Source organism: Podarcis melisellensis (genome assembly GCF_964234715.1).
Source record: "Podarcis melisellensis genome assembly, chromosome: 13".
Taxonomy (NCBI): domain Eukaryota; kingdom Metazoa; phylum Chordata; class Lepidosauria; order Squamata; family Lacertidae; genus Podarcis; species Podarcis melisellensis.
Window position 1 is genome coordinate 39,217,440 of NC_138545.1, and position 12,384 is coordinate 39,229,823.

Sequence of the window (12,384 nt, forward strand, 5' to 3'; positions counted from 1 at the left end):
GTGTGTGTGTGTGTGTGTGTGTGCACGCACACCACCAAAAAGTGTGATTTCCATGATTTTAGGCCTAGAGCCAGAGGGGAGGGACAAATTACACACTCTTTACAGGATTGAAAATACAGGTCCCTTTATTATGCAGTTATAGACCCGAACAGAATAAAAACAAAAATGGTAAAATTAAAATATCATAATATACTGTAATATGAAGGTGGGCTGCATTCATAAATGATATAAATATTTTTATTAATTTTCTAAATTGTTACAAAAGGAACCAAATTATTTAAATTTAATTCAATTTCTTAAAATCAGGTTTCCTGCTCCTGTTGCAACCATATTCCCCTTTAGCTGCTTCCTTTCTTATTTTGTCTCCAGTTGACATCCTTCACTTGTCATTAAGCTGTTCTTCCAGCTGTCTAATTTTCACCTTACAAACAGCAACCTCGGTTACATCTTATATATTTTATAATCGATTTCACATGTGTACTCTTTCATTTTCATTTTTGTTCCAGACCTGCTGTGTTGAAAGAGTTCTGTTGTTTCTCTTGTTGTTCCATTTTTTCAGTAATTGTCTGAGTGGTACACGGTCACATTCCATTCCATTCCTCTGTTATCAAACTAACATGTGAACCGCAGCCATAAATAACTGGCAGAGTGAACTTTCCAGACTTCCGCCATTAAATTCCCCTCTGCAGTTCCTTCTTGGCACACAACACACAGCAAAATCTTTCCTCATATTCAGCCTCCCTTCAACAACTGCCCAGCTTTGGGTCATTTTTTCTTTTCCCCACTGCATTCCCCCAGCAACACCCCCTTTTAGAAGTGGTCACAAATAAAATCCATTCACCCTCAGCTGAGGGGGGCAGCACAGCAAAACCTTATGAAATTCCTTGTAGAGAATAAATTGGAAGCCCCCACCCCAACTACACCCCCTCTCTTTTCTAAGTAGCAACTACACACACCTCTTCATTGTGTAGAGGAGGACAGGAGGACAAAAAGAAAACCATAAAAAAGCGCAAAGCACCTTTTCCTCCCCCTTTCCTTTCATGGCTGTTGTAGGGATTCTCAAGCTTCCAAAAACCGTTCAAAATACTATCCTGGTTCTTTGGGCAGCTGATTAATTACAGCCCATTTCCATATGTTGCTTCAGCAACACCTCTTGATTAATGCCAATTATCCAGATTAAGGAGGAACCTTCCACAAAGCGTGCCCGTAACAGAGGATTGTCCATGGCAAGGACACACTTCTAGATCACTCCTGTTCTGCCTTCTAAATTGGCAGACACAGAATTGTACGACACTGCACAGTGGCATAGCGTGGGTTGTCAGCACCCGGGGCAAGGCAAGTAATTTGCACCCCCTAACCCGTGTATTTTAGCACTCGAGTCTCTTCCACATCCCCCCCAGATGTTGCGCCTGGTGCGGCCGGCCCCCCTGCACCCCCCACGCTACGCCACTGACATTGCAGGATGCAGTGAACTCCCCAGACCCCACTGGAGAGCATCGAGAGGATTTATGCTTCATTTCCTACCTCTCCCATGCCTGAACTTCTTCACAACACCTGGAGGCCTGCGAACAACCGCCATTGATCGTGGGCGTGGCCAGAAACCTACCATCTTATAAATATAAGGCCATTAAAAACCCTAACTTTTTTATCTACTAAACTTTAAGTAAAAATTAACCCCACAAATGGTCTAGCAAATATTATCTGCAACTGCTGAAATAAATGAGACTTGTTTATCACGATACTAGCAGCTCAACTGAAACCTTACTTACTTTAAAAAGGATTTGGAAGGAACGAAGAGATGAATCTTTTTTTATTTTAAAAAAATGCCTCCCAATATATTGTTTTCTCGTTTGGTTTCTAATCAATCATTCTCTCATATTCTAGTCAGGCCTCAATATTTTATGGTATCCATTACAGCTTGTTTTCCAAATGCACCATGGAGTCCAAAAATATTAGGGAACCTGTCTCACAGAGACCACAGAGAATTGTTAAAGAAATTGCACATAGCAATCGCAGCTAAAAACACTCACAATATAGTTATATAATAAGGATAATGAGAAATTATATTGCCTATTTTCTACTAGAATAAAAACAGAGATGATAGGATAATTTATTATTTCCTCTTTATTAACTTCTCCTTGCTGTTCAGGTCAGGTCTCAACACAATGATGTAGCATTTTGGGAAAAAGATGGAGCCCAGTAAGCCAGCACTGGAGGCCAAGATGGAGAAGATCTCCACAGCCACCATGTATTTCCCCTTGGTGCTCAGGTACACTGGAACAAAGGAGATCCAAACACTACAAAACAACACCATGCTCAAGGTGATGAATTTGGCCTCATTGAAGTTCTCAGGCAGTTCCCTGGCAAAAAAGGCCACAACAAAGCTGAGAATGGCCAAAAAGCCCATGTAGCCCAGGACACAGTAAAACAGGGCAACTGATCCTTCGTTACAGCCTAGAATGATTTCCCTCATCACAGAGTGCATGTCAGAATCAGGGAATGGGGCAAAGCTTCCTAACCACACAGTGCAAATGCCTGTTTGGATAAGGGAACAAGAAAACACAATGATGCTTGCCAGTCTTTTCCCCACCCACTTCCTCATTCTGGATCCTGGTTTGGTGGCCACAAAGGCCAGAACCACCGTGATCGTTTTGGCAAGCACACAAGAAACAGTCACTGTGAAAACAAGGCCAAAAGCCATTTGTCGGAGCAGGCAGCTGACTCTTTCTGGAGGGCTGAGGAAGATCAATGGGCAGAGGAAGCAGAGCAGGAGGGAAGTGAGGAGAGTGTAGGTGAGGTCCCGATTGTTTGCTCTGACAATGGGTGTGTCCTGATGTTTAATGAAGATGGCAAGGACTAATATTGTGAGGAGAAAGAGAGAAAGAGCAAACAATGCTAAGCTCATCCCCAGAGGCTCTTTAAAAGACAGGAAGCTGGTGATCTTTGGAATGCATTGTGATTGGTCCCTATTTGGATAGTGATCTTCACGGCATGCAACACATTCATCCATGTCTGGAGAGAGAGGAAAAACACTCAGATTTCAGATATGTTGAAAAGCAGCTACTAATGTTGGCAGTATCTCTTCAGGTTAGATTAGGAGTATCACAGAAGATTCCAAACAGGCTAGATTCAAAGTGATGCACAAGAAACCCACCTCAGCGCTGTGTGATGGGTTATGTGGGGTGTTCTGTACTGGCTTGCTAACTCCCCAGAAGCTGTGGGATAACCAGTCAGGCTTAAGTCTAATTAATGAATGAAGGGGTTAAGACCATAGAGTAAGCTGTCCTGCCAGGCTTAGCTCATCTTGGGAGGTACTAGGTAATCAAGCCTCCGAGTCCTAAGTCTACATTAGAAGTTCAGAGCTGGATGATGTCTGAACTACTTGCTCCAAGCTCAGACTGCATGGCTGTTACAAGCCATTCTTGTGCTCCTTATACCAATAATTTAGGTACTTTTATTATTTTAGCTAATCCAAGTTTTATCGCCTGGGTTTTCTTACTGATGTGTGGAAATGCACACGAACTTGATATTTTAATAGTAGTAACCCAATTTTTAACTTACCAATGTGTGGTCTTTTGGAAAGAACTTAGAAGGGCATATTTTAAAGCTCTAACAGCTTATATTGCCATGTTTTACTTTTCTTAATATTTTTGATTTTAAATCTCTGCTGGGATTCTCTAACCAAAGAATACTTGCCCCATACCTGGATCTTGGCATTCTCCTTTATATACCTGTTTTTTCCTTGTCATCAACATAAACTACATTGTGCAGTTTACTTGGTCAATAGGGCTAACAATAAATAGAAACCATCCTTTTATGAATTGTTCAGCACGGAAGCTAAGTGTCTTATACTCATTTCATTGCTCCGTGTACCTCAGTATTGATTGCTGCATTTTAATCTCTGACAAAGATGAGATCTTGGTTTATAAAACTTTTCTTGTTAGGAAAGGTCCATATTCCTTTATGGGGGCTGTCTGCCAATAGGAATGGAGGAGAAATTTGGTTTTGTTGCCCTTTGAATGGAAAGGTTATCTAAATTTCACTCCTTTCACCAACATATGAACCCAAATACTGTTGCCCTGAAGTATGTGTAGTTCTCTAAAAATGTCTGCTGCCATTTTCCAGTCAAATAATATGTACCAATTATTTGCTTAATCTTTTCAACAACTTCTAACATGACGTATAGTTTGAAAAGTATACCTCTTGTGTCTCTTACCCTTTTGGGATGAAATCTTGCCTTGAGGACATGGAGCACAATCATAGCAGCAGAATGGCTCCCCCTCCTTCTTCTCCTTGCTGGAACCAGGAGGACAACTTGGGTTGCACACAGAAAGGGGTGGAACCTGCCCATTTAACCAAATACTTTAAAATTTTAGCACACAGAAATTCATAGCATGTTTGCCTTCTGTTTTCCAAGCCACAACTAGAAGTAAGAAGACACTAAACTACTTATTCCAAAGGCAAGACCAAACTGACAATCTTTGAGCCCCCTTCAAGCACCCAATAAACCATAAGAGGAAAACCACAAGAGGAAATAGAGCTTTTGTACTCAGTTCCTGCTTGTGGGTTTACCACAGACAGCCATTGGCCTGATCCAGGAAGCTCATCGAATGTAATGCAGAAAATGGAAGAACTTCCTGACAGTAAAAGCTGTTCGACAGTGGAATTTGCTGCCAAGGAGTGTGGTGGAGTCTCCTTTGGAGGTCTTTAAGCAGAGGCTTGACAACCATATGTCAGGAGTGCTCTGATGGTGTTTCCTGCTTGGCAGGGGGTTGGACTCGATGGCCCTTGTGGTCTCTTCCAACTCTATGATTCTGTGATTCTATGTTTTGAACCATGCTGGAAAACCAGGTATGTGCTGGGCTGATGATTGATAAGTGCATAATATTTTGTTTTCCTATATCTCATGGATGTTGGAATTATGCCCCACCTGGTGAAAACTTCTGTGCCACACCATTCGGTTGTCATCAATGGAGAATTCCTGACCTGGGGCAGCCTCCAAACCCATCCTTCCAACCTTGACTCTCACAAAGGAGTTATTTGGAAAAGTGACCATGTTAGTAATATCAAAGCCAGCTTCTACTTCCCTGCTCTCACTGAAAGATACCGTTTCTCCAGCAGAGTTGTTGAAGGAGACACTCCTAAGGAAGGGATGGATCTGCATTGAAAGGAAAACAGAAACTATGAAGTAATGCCTCCAAATGGTCAGTATTTTCTGGGGTCAATTTCTGCACATACCATGCACATGCCAGAATATTAGGTTTGCAGAAATAAAAGCGCTTGATCACATGTCTGGTGGTTTTGAAAATGGTTGTGGAAGTGACCACCAAGTAAGCTTTGTGCAAGCAAATTTCAGAAAAAGTGAGAATCTAAAGGTACCCAAAGCTACTCTCCTCAAAATCACTACCTTTCCCTCCCTCAACCCAGAATTTCTCATGCCGTTTTATTTTTGATGAATCCATAGAATGAGAACGTCCAGACTGATGGAGGGAAGTGTGGGAAGACAGTGATTTGAAGACTGTTATATGGATAGCAGAGAATTAATGGAGGTATGGGAAGGTTCCTATCTACATTACATGGCAGTATGGATGAGTCCTGTGTTGCAAGGGGTAATTACTTTTGATTTAATAATTGTATTAGTTTTGTCACTTTCCAAAAGCAAATGTTGAGCGCAACGTAGCTTAAAATAATGTTTTCCTATCCAATGTCTTTTTTTTTAACCAACATCCAGCATGGAAGGACAAATTAAATGTCAATTCTGGGGTGTTTACGTTTTTTGTCATTTATTTTACCCGATCAGAGTGCTGGATGGTAATCTACACTAATTTCCAGGTCACTGTCCATGTCAAGTACCGGTAAATTGTATCTCATTGAAGGCATTACCTGCCAAGGCTGTAGCATTTGAAGATCCTGCATCCCTCCTTCCACCGCTGCCCTGTATTTGGGCAACAGCATGGCATGTAGAGCATGTGCTGTTGCATAGACAGCATTATAGACACTGTAGCTGTGGCCAGTTATGCTCATCTCAAAACCAGATGAAGGGAGATCTTCCAGCTTTTCATCTCCGGTGCAGGTTCCACTCGCCTGCTCCTCTGTATTGGAGTTTGGAAATAAACAGAGAAATACTTCTGCCCAGAACTGCTTGACAAAGCCATTTCCATTTGCCTCAGAAGGATTATGGACCCGAAGAAAGGCTTTGAATCCTTGTACCACATTGGAATGAACTGCAAAGGAGAGGGAACCCTGGAAGACTTGCATATCCATGCTCATTTGATAGGCCAATGCTGTGAAATCCAGCTGTGCTGTCAGAATCCATACCTTGCCCACAGATGTCTTGGTCACACTTTCCAATTCGCCTAGTGCTACCATTATTCGCAAGCCAAGCATGGACTTTGTTTCTCCATAGAAAACAACAACTTTGGCTTTACTTTCCATAACAACATGATAGATTTGGATCCACTGGGAATACATGGCATAATACTCAGTCAAGTATGTGGTTTTCAGGGTTTTCTCTGAGAAAGCCAAGCAAATACCTTTCTGGGACAGCAGAGGTTTCAGGGTCTGAACAAATCTCTCTCCACTGTCATTCTCTCCACTGAGCAACCCAACCCACGTCCAACCAAAGTGCAAAAGTAGCTCAACAATCCCAGTGTACTGATGGGCTTCGTCTGGCACCATCCAGTAAAAGGGAGTGGACTGGGTTTGTTCAGCATACTGTAGAGCAAAGGAACCATAAGTGAGCTAGAAGGAAATAAAGGGACATATAAATAGTACAAAGAATTGGTATGTGCATCTCTAGTGGGTGTCGTGGCAAAGACAGTTATTGAATATTCACCATGATTTGTTTTCACAAAGTTTGTGGGTGGTTAGATGATGTCAGCTATTTATTTATCATTCATTCTAATTTATTTGCAAGGTGGCTAGGCAAGTCCACTTACATACATTGCAGCCTGGCCATGGCCCCATATCAATAATCTGGAGGCCCCCTGTGGAGAATGGCAGGCCTGCCTGAAGATTGGCCCAATGGCAGGCAGGCCTGGGTCCAGGGATTTCCCAGGGGGCAGGCCTAACCAGCCAATAAGTATTGCAGAAACCCAGTTCTGAGCTGCACACTTTAGAGAGATGGGGCAGGTGGTACAGGGGAACTGAGGTAGATCTAAGGGTGCTGCCAGAGAACCGCACAGCTGAGGGAAAGTGGGCTGGGTATACCCCAATTAATGATAGGTTGCAGAAATGTTCCGCCAATCCATGCAGTACTCCCTGAGTTGTATTAAATTGCTCGAGCTTGATTTTCAGTTCGGTTAGGGGACCCCGGCATGTAACCTGGTACAGAGACAGCTGGCACAATTTTGACATATGGTCCAAATTCCAGATTCAGTTCAAAGTCCTGATATTGACATTTAAAGCCCTGAATCCAGACACTGAACAAACTGCCCTCCTTTGTAAGTCATAACTATTTCTCTATTGCACAAAACCTATTGTACAGAACCTCTGGATAGAAAAGATCATGGTGGAAGTATGTGAAATCCCCAAGGCAGTATCTTACCTGTGGGATCTTGTAGACGCCCAAGATGCCTGCCAAGTAGATGGAGGTATCAAAGTCAAGTCCCCCAATAACTGCCATCAGATGTTTCTGGGTGTCGCACTTGTAGTTGGGTACCATTGTGGAGGGAAGTTTCAGAGCAGCCGAGTAGGTCATCCTTTGATTGAAGTAACTGTCATAGATGTGGAATCCCAATGTGATGTTAGGCAAGATCTTGGGGTTCTCATTAATCTCCTTGACAGCAAAGGCCAAGGCCAGAATATGCTGGTAGTTCTTTGGCACAACACTGCAACGATAATTTTATGCTGTATCCTTCGGAGATATGCTACGAATTTTTTTTAAGGCCTCATGAAGATTCCTTAGCATTTTAATGCAATTTTCTCCTAATACACACATTTTATGCAATTTTGCCTAATATACACATATTTACATGTTGACACAAAAACAATGTGGTTTTTGCGAGCTACTTTTACTAATATATGCATTTTGTGGACACTTTACCCCAGTATATGCATTTTTATATACATTACTTGCCTTGAGAACCACATTGCAAAATTTAGATAAGTGTGAATTTTGAAGGGTGGCTGTATTTTGGTTCTTGCATTGTTTGGAGCATGCAAATTTTGGCAGGTTCATGTTTAAATGTGAGCTGAATATAATTTCTCCCCCACCCCCATTTCTTCCCCACCCCTAATAAGGCAATACTGATATTTTCATTGGGGTCTTACATGTGCTTGATGACACTTTCTAAAAACTCATCATTTTCAGTTCATGTGACATATTTTTAACCAGGACTTTGTTCTAAGCCTGACTTAAATAAGAACACCTGGGATGATGAAGAAGAAGAAGAAGAGAAGAGTTTGGATTTGATATCCCGCTTTATCACTACCCGAAGGAGTCTCACAGCGGCTAACATTCTCCTTTCCCTTCTTCCCCCACAACAAACACTCTGTGGGGTGAGTGGGGCTGAGAGACTTCAGAGAAGTGTGACTGGCCCAAGGTCACCCAGCAGCTGCATGTGGAGGAGCGGAGACGCAAACCCGGTTCACCAGATTACGAGTCTATCGCTCTTAACCACTGCACCACACTGGCTCTCATTTGGACTAAATGCAGGACTAAATAGGCCAGAAGAAGAGGAGGAGGAGGAAGTCCACCTCAGAGGAGAGGTGGGCTTTTAAGAATCTTCATTTCAAACTCTTTTGAGGTGCAATTCAATATTCAGAGCAAAGAAGGGCTTCCTATCTCATCGCTAATGCATTTTCTTTACACACTTTTGAATCAGGATGGAATAATGCTAGCAGGGCTTAAAGAAGAACACAGAGACAGGAGGATTTCTGTTTCCTTCTCCACCCCTACCTATCACCCCAGCACACTGTGGAGCAGGTCAGGGCTTCCAGAGAACATGAAAGCAAGAAGAATCCTGCTGTACCATTACAAAGGCCTATTTAGTCCTGCATTCTGTCCTCTAAGTGGCCAACCAGATAATTATGAGAAGCCCAAAAGGAGGATCTGAGTGCAGCAGTGCTCTACCCACATACAATTTCTAACAACTTGTAGAGAGATGCACATAGTCTCCAACAATGGAGACTGTGTATGCAGCAATCATAACTAGTATGCAGCAATCATAACTAGCAACCACTGATAGTCCTATTCTGCATGGCTTTGCCTAATATTCTTTTAGGGCCATGCCAGTTGGACACCACTTGGACACCACCACCACAACTGGTATCAACACATCCCATAATTTAACTGTGCATTGTGTGAAGTAGCACTTTCTTTTGTCAGTCCTGATTCTTTCACCATTCAGCTTCACAGAATGACAAAAAAATAATCTAGTCATATGAAAGAGGAAGGAAAACTTCCCTCTATCCACTTTCTCCACAGCGGGTATCATTTTATACGCTTCTATCATATCTCCTTTTACTCACCATTTCTCTACACTAAAAAGTCTCAAATGTTGCGACCTTTCCTTATAGGAGAGTGGCTTCAACCCCTTCACTATTTTGGCTGTTCTTTCCAGACATGGAACTTTAGAAAATTCAGGGCAAAATTAAGTGTGAATGAGCCCTTTTCACTCATCTCTTGATGCCTCTCCCCCCTCTCCACTCACAGATCTCTGTCACTTTCCTCCTCATCTCCTCTCAGCCAACCCCAACATAAAGCTGCATGCAGCTTTGCACACAGAAGGGGGATGTAATTTATTTTCCTTATTCTCCTTTTTTTGCTCTCCCTCCGCATATTTTTTTTTTTTACTTTATCATCACCACCACCATTATTATCATTTTCTCTGGCACTTGCGGGCAATGGGCATTGATCTTCAATTAGGGAGGTGTCGGGGTTGAGGGACACTTCAGTTTTTCCTACAGCAGCAAAACATCCAGTGCCAGCACCTTCCTCAACTACTGCAAATCTTTTCCCACATACACACCTCTGCCTGGAAGTAAATCCCACTTAAATCAGTGGAACTTGCTTTGGAGCAAATATACTTAGAGTTGGGGAATGATTCTGTACCGTCTGGTGATTTGATATTTGAAGTTCTTACAGGAGATTAAGCAGTTGATGTGTGGCTAGCATTTCATTGAAGTCTTCTTTATCCAAAGCAACAAAGAGGTGAGAGGTAAGTCCACCAATGATGAGGTCACCAGGCCAGTAGTATTCATGTGGAATCCTAAGCATATAACTGATGGTACAACTAGTCGTATGTTTGCACACTGTATGTGGCAAAAGGAAGAGAATGGGCAGAATAAACATCAGCATACTGAGGCAAATGTTTTCTCTTTTCTGACACCCTTATTTCCATCTGGAAAATGGCCATTTGCTTCACAACCAGCCTCACTACAATATTCTGCCTTGGCGTAAACAGCACTTATCTACCAACAAGCAGGTTAAAATCCTGTCTTACAACTCTTACAACTCAGAGAAAAGCAGAAATCTAGTTTTTTGACTCTTCTCTCACCCTTTGTTTGGAATGGCAGGAAGGGTTTTTCTACCCAGTTAAAGACTTTTGCTTGTGTTCTCTGAAAATCTATGGGGACCTTATCCAAAGGAGATTTGGTCATGACAAATGTGATAATTACATATGAGGTAATAACTAGGTCCCTTTGTGAGGAACAGCAACAGAATGGAGTAAAGCATGTTTGTAACATTTCATCAAAAGCAGCCTGTACTGGATAGATCAGAGGTGGAACCACTGGATACTAACCCTGCTCATCCCAGCAGACTTTGCTATGGAATTGCTCATTAAGTCTCTATCATAAGATACTGCATTCTGTTTCTTTATAGTAAGCAACAGATAATATTGTCATGGTTTACCACATTACATAATTTTCTCGTGTGTGTGTGTGTGTTGATTATTGTACTCACTGGTTTAGCAATTTAAAAAGAAAAATATATACCTTAAATTTTATTCTATTATCCCTTCTGATTTAGGAGTGAGGTGTCTTGTTTGCTGAAGTTCATTGATCAGTATGTTCTCAATTTTTCTCATAATTCTCATTACTTTTATTGTGCATTGTTATTGTGAGAAAGCTTTTACACTTCCTTTCAAGCTTCATGATCTCATTCATTAAATTTCCTATTATTCCCTGATGTCAGAGAGCCCTCAGAGTACTCTGAGCTCCCTGCCATGAGCCCCACCAGCTGAGCTAGAGGAAAGGCTGGAGGCTGAGAGTGAAGAAGAAGGCTCTGTAGAGGAAGGAGGAAAGGGAGACAATAGGAGAGGTTTGCATTCCCAGCCCACGGAGGGGGAGGGGGACCTTGTCTGAGAAAGAATGCAGAAGGAGGGAGGACAGGGAGCAGAACAGGCAGAGTCAGAACAACTGTAAGGGTTAAGTTCAGGCTCAGAGGCGGAGAGGGCCCAGGAGTCTCTGCACGCAAGTCATTTCGGGAGATTAATGGAACGTCATAAGAAGGTCATAAAAGCACCTCGATTTCTGTGTTTTTGCAGGAAGCGGCGATCAGTAGCACCAACTGAGAGTTCCAGGGAGGATTTACGAGGGCTCTCGGAAGGCATGTGTAAATCATAATAAACTAAAGATTATAAAACTGTCGGGGATGTCAAGACTTCTGTGTGCAGAGAGATCCAGTCACACTTCCCTCACAGTTGCTTCTTTTTACATGACAGAAATCAATAGGCCTCATACTTGTGCTGACATACCATTCTTGCTGATATGTCAGCAGCATTCTTTTTATAGCACTTCCTGCTCTGTAAGTATAGGAGGTCTAAAACTGGACATGAATGTTTCTATACTGTTTATGACATAATAAACCTATAAAATTACTTAGAAAGGGATGATTGGAAGACGGCTTTATTTATTTTTTGAAACAATATTGCTTTCTCTCATTCACTTTATAAATAAATGCTCTCTGATATTCTGGTCAGGTCTCAGCATAATAATGTAGCATTTGGGATGGAACACAATATCCCAGCACTGGAGGCCAAGATGGAGAAGATCTCCACAGCCACCATGTATTTCCCCTTGGTGCTCAGGTACACTGGAACAAAGGAGATCCAAACACTACAAAACAAGAACATGCTGAAGGTGATGAATTTGGCCTCATTGAAGGTCTCAGGTAGTTTCCTGGCCAAAAAGGCCACAACAAAGCTGAGAATGGCCAAAAAGCCCATGTAGCCCAGGACATAGTAAAACAGGGCAACTGACCCTTCGTTGCAGCTTAGAATGATTTCTCTCATCATTGAGTGCATGTCAGAATCAGGGAATGGGGGAGAGCTTCCTAACCACACAGCACAAATGCCTGCTTGGATAAGGGAACAAGAAATCACAATGACGCTTGGCAGTCTTTTCCCCACCCACTTCCTCATTCTGGATCCTGGTTTGGTG

The 12,384-nt window shown here is 42.3% G+C and overlaps 1 protein-coding gene across 1 annotated transcript; it reads right to left on the bottom strand.

Moving 5' to 3' along the window:
• Positions 1-2,106: 2,106 nt before the first annotated feature.
• On the bottom strand, positions 2,107-10,318 carry LOC309354362 (vomeronasal type-2 receptor 26-like). Its single transcript, XM_081884533.1, has 6 exons — positions 10,086-10,318; positions 7,547-7,829; positions 5,884-6,741; positions 4,931-5,158; positions 4,217-4,343; positions 2,107-3,012 (listed from the first exon to the last, which is right to left on the bottom strand). The coding sequence occupies exons 1-6, from the start codon at positions 10,298-10,300 to the stop codon at positions 2,114-2,116; spliced, it is 2,610 nt and encodes an 869-aa protein (XP_081740659.1). The 5' UTR covers positions 10,301-10,318; the 3' UTR covers positions 2,107-2,113.
• Between the last annotated feature and the right edge of the window lie 2,066 nt (positions 10,319-12,384).